The 18,728-nt window shown below is 45.9% G+C and overlaps 2 protein-coding genes across 2 annotated transcripts in view; one reads left to right on the forward strand and one right to left on the reverse strand.

Annotated features, from left to right (window-relative positions):
- Positions 1 to 10,535, forward strand: part of LOC134533172 (dynein axonemal heavy chain 3) — a 182,794-nt gene extending 172,259 nt beyond the window's left edge. Inside the window, exon 70 of the mRNA XM_063370536.1 lies at positions 10,079 to 10,535. Within this exon, the coding sequence (XP_063226606.1) occupies positions 10,079 to 10,261 (183 nt within the window). The 3' untranslated portion in view covers positions 10,262 to 10,535. The remainder of the gene's footprint in view (positions 1 to 10,078) is intronic.
- A 1,583-nt stretch (positions 10,536 to 12,118) lies between these two features.
- Positions 12,119 to 16,653, reverse strand: LOC134533173 (migration and invasion enhancer 1). The gene is made up of 3 exons (XM_063370537.1): positions 16,550 to 16,653; positions 12,593 to 12,690; positions 12,119 to 12,388 (listed from the first exon to the last, which is right to left on the reverse strand). The coding sequence occupies exons 1-3, from the start codon at positions 16,576 to 16,578 to the stop codon at positions 12,225 to 12,227; spliced, it is 291 nt and encodes a 96-aa protein (XP_063226607.1). The 5' UTR covers positions 16,579 to 16,653; the 3' UTR covers positions 12,119 to 12,224.
- Positions 16,654 to 18,728: the final 2,075 nt, after the last annotated feature.

Consider the following 18,728-nt stretch of genomic DNA (forward strand, 5'->3'; position numbering starts at 1 on the left):
AAAAAAACATCTGAACACCTACGAGGGGGGGACGCAAAAATAAATATCTGATTTTTGACATAAAATTTTTATTTATTACTTTTCTTTTACAAAATTCTTTCAGTCACCTTCAAAGTACTCTCCATTAGATGCGATGCACTTGTCAAGTTTTTTTCCCCACTGTTTGAAGCACCTTTTGAACTCTTCAACTTTGATATCCTTGAGTACCCTGAATTTACGGCCTCCACATCATCAAAACACTTCCCTTGACGTGCGACGTGCCGCGCACGGCTGTAATCTCGAAGCCGTCAGCCCCTTCCTTCCTAAACACGTGTGCGGGCCGCGCCAGATGGCCATCACGGCTGTCACCGCCCGGCCACGCTCGCGTCGCCCGTTGCCAGGGCGACGACTCCCGCGTCTCTGGTTGCCCGGAGCAAACAGGCCGAGCGCCGGCGGAGCTGGCCGACACCCCCCGACCAGCCGCTACCTCCCGCCTACCCCCTCTCCCACCAGGCCGGCCGAGTGCGCGCGCAGCCTCTTCCCTCCGCACCCTCCTCCACCCCGACCGGCCGCCACCCCGCCTACCCCTCTCCCTCCAGGCCAGCATTTTGCGCACGGCACTACTGCTGCCTGGAATTCCGGGAAGCGGCCGGCAATTCCCGGAATCCCTCGCCCTCCGACGTCACGCCCAGGCCCTCAGGATGGGTATAAAAGGGCCAGCCCTTGGCCCAGGAAGGCAGTTGGTGTCCCAGTGGCACCACGGCCGCCGAGGTCTCTCTCTCACCGTGCCACCACTACAAGAGGACTCCGGGACTCGAACCCGTCGACGTGAGGACCGAGAGCAGATAGGGAGAGGAATTCGCCGAGGTGTGAGTGTTATCGTTCGAGCCAGGACCTGCCTAGTTACAGGCCGTAGCTAGTAATACAGTGTCAGTATATGTAGCCTGTAGGGGAGAGGCTGCGACTCCCAGAGCTAGCGAATAAAGTTTGTGCTACGAGCATACCGAGCTTTTCATTCGGGAGAGGGAGAGCCCACCAAGTCACCCACCGCCTGCCAGCCGACCAGCTCGCCATACTGCCCTCGACCCAAGGAAGAGCGGCCACTTCAGCGATCACCAGAGCCGCCAGACTCTCTGTGGGTAAGCAACCAGCAACCCATGTCGTATTTCTATCGAGGGCAGGGGGCTAAGCAGACCCCGAGGCCTTTACCGAACGGCAGTGCCTTACCCCCCTCCAACCCACGGCCAATACCCGTGGAGGGAGATTCATCAGTCCCCGCCCCGTGGGTATACACGAAGGCTCGGGACCGAGCAGCAGCAGCCCGCCGACAGAAGACCGTTGGTCCCCGCCAGACGGAGGTCTTCTTCCCGGCCCCCACCCGGGTCAACCCGAGTCCATCCCCTCCCCCTAAAGGGATAACGTTGGAGAAGAGCCGCCCCTCCACCATATCGCTCGGCGGCTCTGACGCCCATCTACAAGGCCTGCCTAGGTGGGGCTACCCCCCTGAACTCATACGGCCATTCCCCCCTACCCCACCAAGGAACCTCCATTGACCCGGCATAGATAGCACCACTAGCAACCCCCATAGGCAGCCAAAATTGGAGCAGGGGACACCCCGATTAGAGAGTGTCACGCGACAATTAGTGGCGCCCAACGTGGGGCCATTTTTTTTGGATGCGCCAGTAGACGGCCACCCACCGCTGCCCCCTGAGATAACCAAATAGCTTCAAAGACAGTTCTGAGACTGACCAAAACTCAGTGGCGCCCAGAAAACAATACTCGAAGCAATCATGGCCGCACCTAGCCCACAAGAACGTGGTTCAAATCCACCACAGACCTTGGAGGCATTACAAAAGTGCCCTGCACCCAGCTGTAATGGAGAAGGGGAATATTACCTCGAATGCAACACCTGCATCAGGCAATTTCACGGCAGATGCCTTGGGTGGACAGATGAAGCCCGAGAATGGGAAGGAATGGAGTACAGATGTGCGGACTGCCGATTGCAGGCAAGAAAATGTGCACTACCCACTTGCGATGGGACAGGGAACACACGAGTCACCTGCGAGAATTGCTCGCAAACCTACCATATGGTGTGTCTAGGATGGAGGGAGGAAGTAATTAACATTGCGGGGCTAGAATACAGATGCCTAGACTGCAGAGCGCAACGACCTCTAGTCACGCGGCCCAACTCCCAGTTACCCAATAATGGAATAGGAAGCCTAATGCTACCCGAATTTAACGGACTGTCCCACGAGAACCCCAAAGACTTCCTGGAACAATGTGAAAACCAGTTGGAAGAGGTAGGAATCCCCCGTCGGCACTGTCTCCAGTATGGCCGCCGCCAACTGAAAGGAAATGCGGCCCAGTGGTGGGGCACGTACGGAGATTTTGTAACAAGTTGGGAGGAATTGAGGACCCGGCTCACCTCTAAATATGCAGGGACGGAGCTGATGGCAGACCTAAACCGCCAGTTCTATAGCAAAGAACAGGCCCCACAAGAGGAAGCGGAAATATTTATCCGGAAGAAGATGCAGATATACAGGCGCCTACACCCGGAGCATCCCCCAGAAGCAGGCATCCCGTGTATCATAGAGCTTTTACAACCAAACATCCGCTCGTTCCTACGAGCCCCCCTAGCTACAAATATCGAAGAATTGGTGGACAGGGCAAGGGCACTAGAAAGAGACAGGCCTAGCAAACAGACCATTGGAAATCCCAGGCCAATACCCATGAGCACAGGCCCCACCCAGAAAGGCCCAGGCCTGGCAAGGCCCTCTGAGCAGCCTGCCCAGTACAGGCTGCCCCGATGTTGGTTTTGCCCGGGTTTCCACCTGAACAAAGACTGTCCAACCCGGAAAAACGACACTAACTCGCAAGAGAAGGCGAAAGGGCAATTGGCCCCCACTCCCCACCAGGGAAACGAGCAAGCGGGAAGGACCAGGGGACCAGCCAACCCGACAGGACAGTAACGGTCTCCACCCTTCGGTGTACGGGGAATGATGATGTCACTCAACCAATGCCTAGAATCGTAGTAGCAATAGGGGACCAAGAGATAATAGCTCTCCTCGACTCAGCTGCAACGGCAAATTTCATCCACTCTTGCCAAGTATCGTTAGAGCAAAGACACTGTGTCCAGCCAGCTACGGCCAAAGTACTGCTGGCAGACCCAACTAAAGAGATTCTGGTAGAAGGGGACATCCAGCTGCCCCTAAAAACGAGGGCAGGAGTACACCCCACACTCTTCATAGTAACCAATCAAATTGAGGAGGGGGTCATCCTCGGCCAGCCCTGGCTACAAGAGCAAAGATGCATCCTAGACTATACCACAAGGAGAGCACACTTTGGCAGCAAGGGCAGAACCACGGAGCATTGGCTAGGACAAAATCCAGCCCAAGACCCAGGAAAAATTCCGATTAGGGACGTGAAGCATCAGCTGGAGCCTCCCCAAGCTGAGCAACTACTGCGAACCCTCAACCGACACCAAGGGGTCTTTTCCGAAAACGGACCTCTTCGTCAGACTAAGACCACAGCCCATGAGATTCATTTGAGCTCCGAGCAACCCATATATGAACGAACAGGGAAGCCATCTTTGGAAAAAAGAAAGATCATCGGCCAACAAATAAGAGAGATGAAGCAACAGAGAATTGTGGAGCCCGCAAATTCTCCTTACAACGCACGCATTGTGTTGGCACCTAAACACAACGGAGAACTGAGGTTCTGCGTGGACTACCGCCCTCTGAACAAATTGACGTACAGCGCCGCGCCCCCAGTGGTGGATATCGGCCACACCCTCAGAGAGTTGGGAGATGCCTGCATCTTCTCTAGGCTCGATCTCAGATCAGGGTACTGGCAAATACCCGTCGCGGCTGAACATCGGAAATACACGGCATTCACAACCCCGAACGGGGAGAGTCTGCAGTTCCGAGTAATGCCATTCGGGCTGAAGAACGCCCCATGCACGTTACAACGCCTAATGGCAACTGAAGTGCTGGCTGGAGAAGTAGCAACATTTTGTGTAGCATACATGGATGACATCATTGTGTTTTCCCGGACCTGGGAAGAACACCTGGGACATCTCAAACAAGTTTTAGAACGGTTAGAGATGCACAACTTAACATGTCGAATGGAGAAGTGTGAATTCGGGAGGTCACAGATCAACTACCTGGGACATGTCGTCACCTCGGAGGGGAACCAGCCCCAACCGGAAAAAATCAGAGCAATCCAAGAAGCAGAGGCCCCAAGGAACCCGAAGCAATTGAAAAGCTTCCTGGGCACCTGTGGATGGCTGAGGGACTACGTGCCAAACATGGCAGAAGTCACAAGCCCCCTACTCACGCTCCTCCGAAAGGGACAAAAGTGGGAGTGGACCACTGAAAGGGAACAAGCCTTCCAAGCAACCAAGAGTTTGTTTGTAAATTTACCCACTCTGCACCGACCCACAGCAGGCCAACGAATGATACTACAAACTGATGCCAGCCTCAAGGGACTCGGGGCTGTACTGTATCAGCAGGGAGGTGCAGGGCAGAGGCTAATAATAGGGTATGCCTCCACAACCCTCAATGATGCCGAGACCAGGTATCATAGCAATGAACTAGAGTGCCTGGCTATCGTTTGGGCTATCAAGCGATACAGATATTACCTGGAAGATGCACCCTTCACCCTTCGAACAGATAATCAGGCCCTCACATGGCTTCACCGACTGAAAGACAGCAAGGCAAAGCTCGCTAGATGGGCCATACTACTAGGGGAATTCGACTTTGAAGTCGAACACTGCCCAGGCAAGCACAATGAGCTCCCGGACGCACTGTCGAGATTCCCTATCACCTCTCACCGGGAAGACCAAGCAGAAGAGGAGTCGGAGAGAATATTTCCCCCAAGTCAGAAGCCACTGCAGAAAGGAGGGACCGAACTACGTCTCCAGACAATCACGGGCGGAAATGAAAGGGACCAGTTTCTCAGAAGCCAACAGAATGACCCGGGTGTGAGGAACCTGCTTGCCCAGTACCCGGAACATTACCAGGAAAAAGATGGGGCAATCTGGACTCGCACCTCCCCACAACGCAAAAACTGGAAACTATGGGTCCCCCCATCATACCGGGAATCCCTAATATACCAGATGCACGATCACGACCAGGCAGGGCATCCAGGGATCCAAGGAACAATAGACGCTATAGCCGAACGGTATTGGTGGCATGGGATCACGAGGCAGGTCAGGGAGCACGTGAACCAGTGCACTATCTGCACTCAAGCAAAGGCACACCCACCCCAGAAAGCACCAATGTACCCTAGGCATTCTAGGGTGGCCTGGGACACCATAGCCCTGGACCTAATGGGTCCCTACCCACGGACCAAACGGGGCAAGCAATATATACTCGTGATAACTGACCTGTTCTCAAGATGGGTCGAAGGTTTCCCCCTAGCCAAGGCTGAGGCAAAACACATTATCGCGGTAATGGAAGATGGGGATACCCGAGGAGGGTTCTCACAGATAACGGGGCCCAATTCACGGGGAGAATGTGGGAAAAGGCCTGCAGGAAATGGGATGTGGAGAAATGGACCACCCCTACCTATCACCCACAAGCAAACCCCACAGAGCGCAGAAACCAGGAGATAAAGAAGGGAATTCGACTCCGGATCAACAATGATCACTCCACATGGGACAAGCACCTCCCAACCATCCTCTTTACACTAAGAAGGCGGCAAAACGAAGCCACTGGAATGTCCCCAAGCAAGCTGCTTCTCGGAAAAAATCTCAAGCGCCCCGGGGAATGGAGGTGGACGGAGCAACCACCAGCAGGGGAACCTCCAGAAGGCACTTCCCAGGAGAGACAGGAGCAAGCGCATAGGAACCAAGAAAGATACATCCGACAAAAATACCAGAAGCCGGAAGAAGGAAAACCTCGAATAAGAGAGGGGGACCAAGTATGGGTACGGAGTCACCCCATAAGCAACAAAAGCAGACAGGTATGCGCATCCTTCGCACCCAAGTGGGAAGGTCCCACACCCCTCCACCGCCTACATAACAATACAGGGTGGGTGGTAGATGGCAAGGGGAAACTCAGGAAGATACCCCTAAAACAAATAAAAAAGGCAATCATTTTGGACGGACACCAAAGTCCGGTAGCCCACATCGACAACGATGAACAAGACGTCTTCAGAGGTTTCGAGGCCAGATACCCGGCAGAGCAGAAAAACCAAGTTCAGCACCAAAGCCAGGTCAAATATCAGGGGTTCCAGGTGGATCTCCTGGATGACCCCATTCCAGACCCCCACCCCGAGGTCACCACCCACAGGCCAAATACGGCCCCCCTAATGCCATGCAACCCAGCAGACTCGACCTGCCCGTCACCCAAGGTCCAGCAAGGGCAGTCGAAAACACTGGAACCCGCGGAGATCCCTTCCTAGGCCGACCAGGCGGCTAAGGATCTCCCAACCCCGTCCAGCACAGCAGCCGAGGGGAAGGCGGTGGGGCAGTCGACTCCATCCGCCAGGACGGCTGGCAGCCAGGACATCACAGCACCCTTCCCAGAGGGGCCAGTACAACCCCAGGACCAGCTCCCAAGGGCGAGCCGCAGTAGCAGCCTGCCTAACCAGGAGGCAGATCCAGCCCCTGGAGTACGTGCCATCGTGCCAGCATGGCGCCGGCCCACCAGCGCCCAGCCGCCGCCTCCAAGACGAGGGCAGCCCTGGAGGTCCTGCCGAGCCAGCATGGAGGACCGACCCGGTCGCTACCGGGTAGATCACCCCAAGCAAGACCAGATGCCAAAGTGAGAGTGCGCGAATGGCCATTTTGCAAGAGGGGTGAGGCCGTGACCCTCACCACCTTAGGAGCTTCGACAAGCTACCTACTTAGGTTAAGCGAGTCACGCCAGCCCTGTGTGCGGGAACAGGAAAACTGACTAGAGTAGGCCTCAAGCAAACAAGCGTTTGAAAGACTCTCACCTATGGACATTGTGTTGATATTTTCATGTATATAACGTAAGAGCCAAGCAAGAGGCTCCCCTAAAATGTGAATGTAAATAAGGGTACCATGTCTGTTCATTTGTCAATACTTAGCAGCCTCCCCTAGGAACATGTATATAGGATGGGAATGACCCAAAAGTGCATTAGGGATAACCTAACCACGACGAAGGAACGAGTAGACCAAGTAAATGTATATACAAATAGGGCGGAACCAACCCAGCATTAAAGATTGCAAACTTTGGTAGGGCACGACATTTTTGCAGCACCAAAAAGACATTCAAATTACAATTAATGGTGCTGCCAGGGCTCTGGTTCCATAGCTTAAGTAGGGTCGCATCTCATCTAGTCATAAGTATTGGATATTGTACGTCAAGCTCCAAGCCTTGAGCCCCCTTGTCTTTTGGAGCACTTAAACATAAAAAGTCTCCACCCGATCATCATTCCAGAAGGAGGGATTGTGTCACACCTCATCCACTAGCACCAACCCAACCTGAGGGCTACTCTCTGCCTCACCCTATCCCCAACTCCAAGAAGACGAAGCAGGAAGGATGGCATCAACCCAACAGCAAGGAGGAAGGAGGGACCACCAGGAGGATCCGGCCTGCACACATGGAAAGTGGCTGCCGCCTTTTCAAGGTGGGGGGGGTTTGACGTGCGACGTGCCGCGCACGGCTGTAATCTCGAAGCCGTCAGCCCCTTCCTTCCTAAACACGTGTGCGGGCCGTGCCAGATGGCCATCACGGCTGTCACCGCCCGGCCACGCTCGCGTCGCCCGTTGCCAGGGCGACGACTCCCGCGTCTCTGGTTGCCCGGAGCAACCAGGCCGAGCGCCGGCGGAGCTGGCCGACACCCCCCGACCAGCCGCTACCTCCCACCTACCCCCTCGCCCACCAGGCCGGCCGAGTGCGCGCGCAGCCTCTTCCCTCCGCACCCTCCTCCACCCCGACCGGCCGCCACCCCGCCTACCCCTCTCCCTCCAGGCCAGCTTTTTGCGCACGGCACTACTGCTGCCTGGAATTCCGGGAAGCGGCCGGCAATTCCCGGAATCCCTCGCCCTCCGACGTCACGCCCAGGCCCTCAGGATGGGTATAAAAGGGCCAGCCCTTGGCCCAGGAAGGCAGTTGGTGTCCCAGTGGCACCACGGCCGCCGAGGTCTCTCTCTCACCGTGCCACCACTACAAGAGGACTCCGGGACTCGAACCCGTCGACGTGAGGACCGAGAGCAGATAGGGAGAGGAATTCGCCGAGGTGTGAGTGTTATCGTTCGAGCCAGGACCTGCCTAGTTACAGGCCGTAGCTAGTAATACAGTGTCAGTATATGTAGCCTGTAGGGGAGAGGCTGCGACTCCCAGAGCTAGCGAATAAAGTTTGTGCTACGAGCATACCGAGCTTTTCATTCGGGAGAGGGAGAGCCCACCAAGTCACCCACCGCCTGCCAGCCGACCAGCTCGCCATACTGCCCTCGACCCAAGGAAGAGCGGCCACTTCAGCGATCACCAGAGCCGCCAGACTCTCTGTGGGTAAGCAACCAGCAACCCATGTCGTATTTCTATCGAGGGCAGGGGGCTAAGCAGACCCCGAGGCCTTTACCGAACGGCAGTGCCTTACCCCCCTCCAACCCACGGCCAATACCCGTGGAGGGAGATTCATCAGTCCCCGCCCCGTGGGTATACACGAAGGCTCGGGACCGAGCAGCAGCAGCCCGCCGACAGAAGACCGTTGGTCCCCGCCAGACGGAGGTCTTCTTCCCGGCCCCCACCCGGGTCAACCCGAGTCCATCCCCTCCCCCTAAAGGGATAACGTTGGAGAAGAGCCGCCCCTCCACCATATCGCTCGGCGGCTCTGACGCCCATCTACAAGGCCTGCCTAGGTGGGGCTACCCCCCTGAACTCATACGGCCATTCCCCCCTACCCCACCAAGGAACCTCCATTGACCCGGCATAGATAGCACCACTAGCAACCCCCATAGGCAGCCACAATTGGAGCAGGGGACACCCCGATTAGAGAGTGTCACGCGACACCCTTTTAGATTTTTCTTCATTCTCGGGAACAGGTAAAAGTCGCACGGGCGAATACAGAGTGTGAGGAATGACAGACCACCTCTGAGAGGCCAAATAGTGGTTCACTCGTAAGGCCATGTGTGCAGGGGCGTTGTCATGATACCAAAGTTCCAGGTGTTTCCTCCGCACATACTCTCGCAAGTTCTTAAAACTTCCAAATGAAAGTGCTCATTCAGTCTGACGTGTGTGGCTCACACATCCTCCTTGAAAGCCTGTTGAAGCATTTGGTATGCTTCAGTTGCCAATTTTTCAAATAGGAAACAAAATTTCAAACACACTTTTTGTTCTTTTAAATCTGCCAGAATGACTTCGCAGGCGGAACACGAGAACAGTAAGAGGAAAACAATACTATGATCAAACTTTGAACTATAAACTGATGTTTGGGCAGCTATTTAGTGAAGGTATCTACTAACCCCATCTAGCGGGAGAACTGTCTACTACGTCTATGAATGGCAGCGCACTCTCAGTGTGTTTTTTTTTCTTCTTAGTATATTTTTGATTTTTGCTTTTAAATACTAGTACAATTAATCTTAACATGAAGCACCAAAAATAAATGCAAAAAATGTTACTTTTCTTTCTACCTAGTTCCTTCATTTTTGTACTTTTTAAAACAAGCAAATAAGGTTGTTATTTTAAGATGGTCATTATTCCAGAGGTCTTAGAATCAAGAGTTGGCTGCATTATAATTTTTAATATGTATGTATTATTATTTTTTTTCTTGATAAGCATGTACTTCGAGACAGAGAATATTGAATTTTGTATTGCTTAAGTCAGGGTTACCATTCTTTCAAGAGAATCAGTAGGATTAAGAAAGACAAATAATTTGAAGACCAATCCAAATTGCACGTGCAAAATATTTGTTTAAAGGTCTTGTTGCTCACTTATGAAAAATGTTTTTTTAACTCTGCAGGGAATCAACCCAAGATTGCCTTGGTGAAGGCAAGCAGTGTGAACACTCAGTCACTGTTGTTTTACATGGGCACTATCTACTTTTTTTTTCACCTGCATTCATGAAACATACTAAATAATGTATTTTGGGGTCTGTTAATGTGCAGTATTTAATGTTATGTTTGCAGGAGGAATTTAAGCCACAGTCTGTGTACAACTGCCCGGTGTACAAAACAAGCGAGCGTCGAGGTGTGCTGTCGACGACAGGCCACTCAACAAACTTCGTCATGTTCGTGGAGTTCCCGAGCAGCCAGCCACAGAAGCACTGGATCAACCGCGGCGTGGCCTGCCTGTGTCAGCTCGACAACTGAACTCTCTCCATGGTTCCTGGTGCACTTTCTAACTGCGTTAAAATTTTGTAGTTGTATTTATTTAATGGTACGAAACCACATCCTTCATAATTGTGCATTAAAACATTTGAGTTGTCCTGTAATCAAAGAGGAAAATTTGTATATATTATGTTTGTATTGCAACTCTAAAAAATAATAATTTTCACATTTGTAGTTCTGCAGTGATCCCTATTTTGTAAAAGTATATTCATATACAAAAAGTGAAAGATGAAGATATAGATAAAGCGAAGAAGAATCCATTAGTTTTTTTTAGCAAACCTTGTGAGACTAAGTTAAGCTGAGATGTTTTTCACATAAAATGGACAATTGCACAAGTACTCAAAGACTGACTACTCTAACACAGAAAGAAATGAGCTTTGCCTGGACGCATGTTCATGACTTTTTCTGACTGGATAGCAAGTGTGGTGAAGATTTTTTTTAAAACTCTTTTATATTTTAAAATTCATACTTTAACCAATACCTGTACACAGTTTCATAAGTTGCATTAGATATATTACGTAATGGTTTTAAAATTACAACACAACTATAAAACAAGCTTTATGAATTTTATACATACACTCGTGCATGCACACACCTAGTGTTCACAAGCCAAACTAGTCAAACTATTTACTGTGTAGCTTGACAATTACTATTAGGTTAAGATGTACAGTCTACAGAAACTTTAAATTTTCTTTTCACATGATGTAAGGCATATTCCTCCTCTAGTCACGTGATCTTTGTAAAAGTATTGCTACCTAATTTAAAGTTTTAATGATTTTCCAATTTATTATTTTAATTCATTCTGATTGTTATCTTAACGTATTTATCTCAGTTTTATCTTTGATTTTACAAGTTTTGTTTACAACCAATGGAAAAATCATCTTTACTTATCTGTTAAATGTTACAATTTTATTTTATATTTTAATTAATTTCAAGGAAGAAATTTTATTGCAAGTGATTAATTTTAATGCAGAGAATGTTGTCAGCTATTTTGATGTAAAAAACAGGACGGGGAAGGAAAAGTACCATACTGATAGAATTTCCCCTGGCCTAGTGATATGGGCCGGGCAAATGCCCAGTGGCCTGGACAGTTATGAAATGGGCAATTGCCTCGGAATTTGCCCAAGGCATTTTTAAACATCCAAAATCTAGGAATTTAGAAAATTAAAAAATTCCAAATACTTTAGTAGGTACACTATCAGATCCGTTCAAATTGTTTGTAAATCTTATAAGTTTTATCTAAAACTTTTGTCTGAAACAATTTTTCATAAGATAAGCCATTGCTGCAAGGGGTTGAAAAAAACACAGAATTGTTTTAGACTAGAAATCTATTAGTTCTGCATGTGGTGTAATGGTGTCTTTATCTTTAAACTCTTTCTTCAATAAACTCATTCCTCTGTCTTGGAAAAATGTTGCCATTTATCTAAAGAAATTGAGAAAGCTTTACGGAGATCAGGCGTCTCTGAATGTGTCACCTCCAGAGATCTTGTCAGTACATGCCCTCTACAGCAGCCAGACCAAACACAGGCCGAGGCACGGCATGCACTGGGGGTTAGAACAACAGAGAAACCTATTACTGTGCAAGAGAATGCTGGGCATCTCAGCAATGATGACCACAGTGGATTTCGTAACTCAAATTGTAGTTAATTTATAATTTTGCATAAGTGAAAGCTATCATTAAAGGAAAATACTTTCAGCAGCTTACTACTAATTTGCTTGCATATTAAGGATGAACTAGGAAAACAATAAATAATAATTTTTATTTTTTAAGATAATACTTCATAGTAAAGTGTAATATTTACTGTACCAAAAAAATTTAACAATAAAAAATATTCAAAATATAGACTAAAACATTTATTAAATAAATAATAAAAAAATGTCTAACCACTGTCCATTGTGATGCACTAAAACGGCACTTGTAAACAATACTCTGATGATACAACTACTATATGATGACACAGTTGATTGGCTGCTGTTTGGAAACAGGCTGAACTGGTTTCCCTTCAGCAGCGTTCAAGACTATTTCCGCGACGTTGCTGAAGTCTGGAAACGCCATGGTCGACAGCTTTGAATGGATCAGCGTTCCGTTGACCTGCACTTCAAAGGAACCTGGGAAAGAAGAAATGTATCTGAAGAAAGATAATGAACAGAACTACATTTACCCGCTTGATGGTTTCACAGAGCCACCTACGTATACACTCTGCTATCTGTGGCCATACACCACTTGGATGCAATGCTGTGGCACGCACACCCACAGAGGAAGACTCTGCAGCCGAGCAATACGCTGAGCACATGGTTCCCAAATACACTCACCTCTTCGCCCCTCCGTGCCATTTACCTCAGCTGACGGAACAGTAGAATGTATTTGGCTGGCCATTTCTTCAAAACGATCCTTGTAGCCACATGCCCCACTGAAATTATGAAAAAACATATTAAGTTGGTTTTTACACATGTTATTTTGAACCATGGAGCACAGAATATTATACTTGCATATGGTTACGTACCCACCTATGTGACATATCCCCTACCTCCTTCTCCTAACTTCATTAACAATTTACTCAACAGAAAAGTTTTGGCTGTGAATAATGTTGGAACCCAGGCCTTGGCATCTTGGGGGATACTGACACATTACAGTAGTCTAAACAATGATTGACATCGTAGAATCAAACTTCATACATTGTGGCATTGCAAAGCCTCTGCCATCTCCAATTTTGCAGAGTTAATCATATGATATAATATCTTTAGTGAGGCAGTATATCAGCTGATTATGTAGGTTTAAGGTCATTGTAACCTAGTTTTGTATTTTTATTGTATTGTGATTGTGATTAATATTTTTATAATATTTTCTGATATTTAATTATTCTTTATTTTTAAAAACCTTGTAACTATGTTTTTAGAAATTATCACAAGTTTGACAAGGTTACGATTTATGTGAGAGGAATCTTCAGTATTAATTTCATGTAAATGTTATTTTTATAACTTTATTTTTTATAATTGTATTTCATAGTGTGTTTAGGTATACCAGTTCTAGAATATGGACAGTTTGTTCTTTCTTTCACAAAAATAAAATATGAGAGACACAGTGGCACTGAAATGATAGACAATATTTATCGCATCCTGTGTTAGAGTGAGACACACAGACGTTCACCAGGACCATTGGAAAGCTCTTGCATCAAGGAATCACAGAGTAGTAAGTGTAAGAAAAGTATTTGTAGCCAATAGGAAGACTTTTTACTAGAGAAGTCCCCAGCTATGAAGTTATTTGAGGATTTTGTGTATGTTTTGTACTGTGCTTTGACTAGCTGGCCATCACTCGGACATTGCAATGTGAGGTCATGCTGGTTGGTGGCTCACAAACCTAACATTTTGATGCAATTGAGAAGATTTTCACGTCTGTGGTTCAAGCCATTCTTTTTTCAACCGTCTTTCAAACAATTATTTAAAATACTTCTGAAGGGAGCAAGGTAAAAAAAAATAATAATTGTGTAAAGGGATTAAGTAATTTTGAAGTGCACTAGGAAGGCCATTTGGGAAACATAAAAAGGCTTAATATTTTGATTTGAGGAATGGAAATAATTCACAGCTTCTACGTATTTTATTTTAAGCGAACCATATTTCAGAAAATCCTTGACAAAATGTGTTGCTTATAAGCTATGCAACGTGATAACAGTTATGCATGACATAAGTTAGCAATTTACACAAAAATTCCAGATAACAGTCTGAGTATGCATTTCACTATAATGTTACACAACTGCATAGCTCATGTAACATTCGTCTTGTTTACGAAAAAATTACACATTTATTAGACATGGCATAGCAACTGCTTAAAAGCCATGATATATAAACATGCTTAAGTGAATGAGCTATCATGAAAGCAGTATCATTCATTTAGAAATCAAAAAATTACAGTTAAAAGACAGAAAATATACCCATTTTAACAAAGGGCTTCTAGCAATAATAATCTCTACAAATGATATGAGAATAGTGCACACAATTTGAGTATACTAAAAATATAGGTTACTCTTATGTGTAAGGTCACCAGTAATACTGCACTAAATTATCAAACACATTATATGGCACGTGAAGAGAACATGATTTCAAACTATATAAGGATTTATACATTCAAACTAAACTAAATCCAGACTACAATCTCAGCTAAGTTTATTAGTATTGTTACGAAAGTGAGCAAGGCCGGGACACATGCACGTGCATTGCTGGCTGGCGACTGCCACAACATGAGATGCGCCGTGCGCACCTGGAAGATAAGGATTGTCGCTTTCCCCCCTCCTTCCCTCCACTCCCCACGCGGCGCCCTGCCTTTGACTTGTAACTGAAACCTGACAGCTGCGGAGTTATGCGAGCCGCCGACACGTGTTTCGAGAGATTTCTGCCGTCGTGTCGGCGCAGAATGACACGACTGGCCCCGGCCGCACTCGTGAGTTCCAGAAATGACGGCTGATATATAAAAAGAGGACGTCGGCCTCAGCAGGTGAGTTCAGAGGGACAGAGTTCAGGCGGGAGCCGTCCCACGGCGGAGCTTCCAGGGCGATAGTGCCGCGGGTGCGGCAGAGTGGCGAAGTCCTTGGACGAAGGTTCCAGGGCAGGGAGTGAGTGAGTTCAGAGTGAAGTCGGGAGTTTTCCCGCGGCGGAGTTTCCGGGCGATAGAATGGCGAAGTCCCTGGACGAAGGTTCCAGGGCGAAGAGTTCAGTTCCAGGCGATAGTGTCGTGGGCGCAGCAGAGTGCCGAGCGAAGTTCCGAGCGAGGTGTCTAGTGGGATCTCGGCGAAGGGAAAGTGCGACAGCGGCGACGGAGTCCTGCGACGGTGGACCACGAGGGGTGCTACGGCGAGAGTTGCGCCAGAGGTGCGGCCTTCAAGGTGTGTGGATTGCAAGAAATGTGTGACTGGAGGAAGCAACATTTTTTTAAGTACAATTGATTAATTGGCATTTTTACATTATTAGCTAGTAATGTAAATAGTGGCAATAAATAAAACTGTGTGTGATAAAAATCTTTAATTGGGCTATCCTTTACGAACCCGCAGTAAATCGTAACATTCTGTCATAGTTGTTCTTTAATTTCGATAACCATGCAACTATGAACATAGACAATGATTGAAATAACAAAACAAAGGTTTTTGTGGACTACTAACTTTTAAAGATAACTTAATGATCAATGACTGAAGTTTATACACACAAAAAAGGTGTAATATATTTTAATTTATGTTCCTTTGTATTTATATTTAGGATAGTTACATTGTATGTTAATGGTATTAGACAACAAAACTAAACATTAAATTCACAATTACGTAAAATAGCTGTATCCAATTACATAGGGATGCATAGGTTCAGAGCACATATAATAGTACATAGCAAATGCAGTTACAATGTAAAGGTGCATTTCTAATGGATGGATAATTAGTACCCAAATACTTTTGCTGCTATGAATTTCAGTGATCAAAATAAAATGTTTGTTATGAATTTCAAAATATTAAAAATACCTCAAATGAGCATTAAATAACCCTTGAAGTTATTTTAATTAACATTTTTATGTCTCTATTAGAGTTATTTCTTACACTTATAATGTTTTAAACAAATTGTATGGAAAAAAAACTGAAGTGAAATTATATAAAAATAAAAAAAAATGTGATTCCAAATCTAATGGATGTAGAGATGCATCAGTAGATGCAAGTGTCTCATCCCTAGAAATCTCAGTTATAGTGGATGAATGTAGGAATGCATTAGCATTCTTTGTGATAGTACGGAAGTGGCAACGAAAAAATGTCCGTGTCCACTACGATGCACTTTTAGTAGATCTCTTTACTACAGGATCCATTAGGCTACTATCCAGATGCAGCTTTAAATATATAAACATAATAAAAGCATGAACCCTCCACAAGTGTCATTGAAAAATCAAGACACAAGTATAATTTATTTCATCCCAACAGTTGAAAATCAGTAACTAAAAATTTCCTAAATAGAGAAAGAGTACCTTTCTACAACAACCTTTTAAAGTTAACTTACACATCCAAAGAAACAAAAGGTTAAATTTTTTTTTTCACTCAGAAGATATTTATTCTTACAACTGCTCAGTTCCAACAAATTCTGTTGACATAATTAAAAAAAAAATTAATTACAGTCAATGCTTGAAAACAAGTCATAATTATAAAAATCAGTTTTAATACTTTAACTGTAAAAACTGACTAACAAAAACTTCAAACGAGAATACTTTTTTTTTTTCAAATAATAAATACTTTTATAATTCATACATACCAATATTCCACATCAACTTTTATATCCATTTTCTTGCAATTTTAAAATATTTCGTAAAATTATAACGATTGCAGAAGACACTACAGCAGACAATAATATAAACAAAAACCAAAGAGCAAAATCTACAAAGACTGATTTTTTTATATAGTTAAGTAGCCTACAGCTTTCGCCCATAGCCAAAGGGTCATTATATGCAGCGTGAATCTTAATTTCGATTCGTTATCAAATATGAGAATATATATTTTACACCCATGCCTTACCCGGGACTCGAATCCAGAATCCCTAGCACCGTAAGCCGCTGTGCATCCGACTACGCTACGGAGGTCGGCACAAAGACTGATGTATGATATGGATTTCATTGATAATTTTAAAGATCATGAAAGAATAGAATAGATGGCAATATTAGGAAGGTTTTATTCGCGGTTTAATTTGTTCTTTTGAGCTGTAAGAGTAGGATATAAACTTAGATGAAAAATAGTTGGTAACTTTAATATAGTTACTTTTAATCTGAAGCAAAAGTAGAAGGCGAATTGATTTACACCTGGTATGGCAACAACAAAAAAAAAAAAACATTCGATAGCCGAAAGGGCAGCTAACGACTTAATGGCTGCGGGGTCGTTCCACTCAGTAGAATCTTTGACTCTGCTAGGGATGCATTCCACCAGCGAGTTCTGTTACTAGAGGAGTGGTGACCAGGCTTTTATATATTGCAGGAGGTAAGATGTCAAGCAATGCTAAAATACAGGCATAAACACAGTGTTCAACCCTCTATTTTACTGTATCGGTACAATAAGTAATTCGTTGTTCTAAAAAACTTAATACTATATTGTACATTACATACATCTATTTCGATGAATACATGAAAACCACTAGCAGAAGACTTGCCATCATAACCTTCATCAAGAGAAAGAGCATTGAGAGCAACGAGAGCATGACCTAACTGACCTGAAAGAGTATTGCTTCCATGAGTAATATGGTCATTATTCATTATGTTTTCGGAAAGTTAAAAGCGCAATGGTGGCCTGAGGATAAAGGTAAAAAAAAAAAAAAGATTGCTAGTAAAACAAACCTATAAATATTATTGCCAGAGAAACTGCTTAAGAGTTAAAGTATTGGAAGATTCAAGCTGAGACATTCTATATAACATAGGTAAAGCTAAACTAATGGAAACATTATTGAGTGATGACTGTAAAATTACTTCATTAATTATTACTAGTACAGAATTCTTGGACTCGATTTAGTAATGAAGTTAACAAACATATCTTACACGCTCTATCGTTGCCCATAGTACTACAGCAAGGCCAGAGTATTCCAAGGCACAAAAGTAAAGGTTTGGTACTGAATATTCTGCACTGGTGCCCTAACCATATTCCTAGTGCACGATAGCACACAGTCCCTTATTTTTAGGTAAATGATTTTTGTGTCCTATATCATTGTCATTTTGTTGCCCAAATTCCGCGCATAAACAGAGCTCACCTTTTTGTGGATTTCGTCCAAGTGGCTAAACATCATCTATTCCACTAATCCATATGTATATTTATACTGACGTCCCCCGGCCTATGGTCCCTAATTACCTGTTGTGGACTGTTCCGTCCTGCCCGCGTCGCTCCAGTCGGAGAGGGAGTGGAATTCAAGCCAACGTGGCCGGGATTGTGAAATAAGGGACCAGGAGGGGAGTTTACGTTATGTGAAGGAATAGTAAGTGGTAGCAAGGAGAAGATAGTATTGTTCAATTCACGAGCTCCTTTATTCCGTGAAGGATCCTGTCACAGCCTGGCCGGCACGTCGCGGAGCGGGCGTCCTCCCTACCACAACCCGGACTCCCGGATATAAACTAGAGGGCGACAAAATGAGAACCGTGGTATCAGTGAATGCGGTCCCGTAGTGAATCATACCGGTTATGAATGTTCAGCAGTGCTTCGTAGCACATACGCGACCCGTTACGTAAGCAGAGATAGTTCGGTAACATAACGTACTGGCTCAGAATGTTCGACAGTTCGAAGTAGCACATACGCAACCTGTTACTGTGCCGTGTATTAGGGATTTAGGCACGTTTTATTTAAAAATTTTGTAATCTTAAATATTTTTGGAAATATTTTTTTTTCTCTCATCTTATTTTCTTTACGTCCAGGCCCTCAGCCTCTGTTCTCAGAGGCGAGCTGATTTTCTTTCCCAGCCT

This window comes from Bacillus rossius, chromosome 6 (genome assembly GCF_032445375.1).
Source record: "Bacillus rossius redtenbacheri isolate Brsri chromosome 6, Brsri_v3, whole genome shotgun sequence".
Lineage (NCBI taxonomy): Eukaryota > Metazoa > Arthropoda > Insecta > Phasmatodea > Bacillidae > Bacillus > Bacillus rossius.

Excerpts from the sequence above, each read along its gene's own strand:
- LOC134533173 (XM_063370537.1), bottom strand. The coding sequence starts at position 16,578 with ATGGATATAAAAGTTGATGTGGAATATTG. Across the intron at positions 12,691-16,549 it reads AAAGTTGATGTGGAATATTG|TGGGGCATGTGGCTACAAGG; the intron begins GTATGTATGAAT and ends TCATAATTTCAG. Across the intron at positions 12,389-12,592 it reads TGGCACGGAGGGGCGAAGAG|GTTCCTTTGAAGTGCAGGTC; the intron begins GTGAGTGTATTT and ends CTTCTTTCCCAG.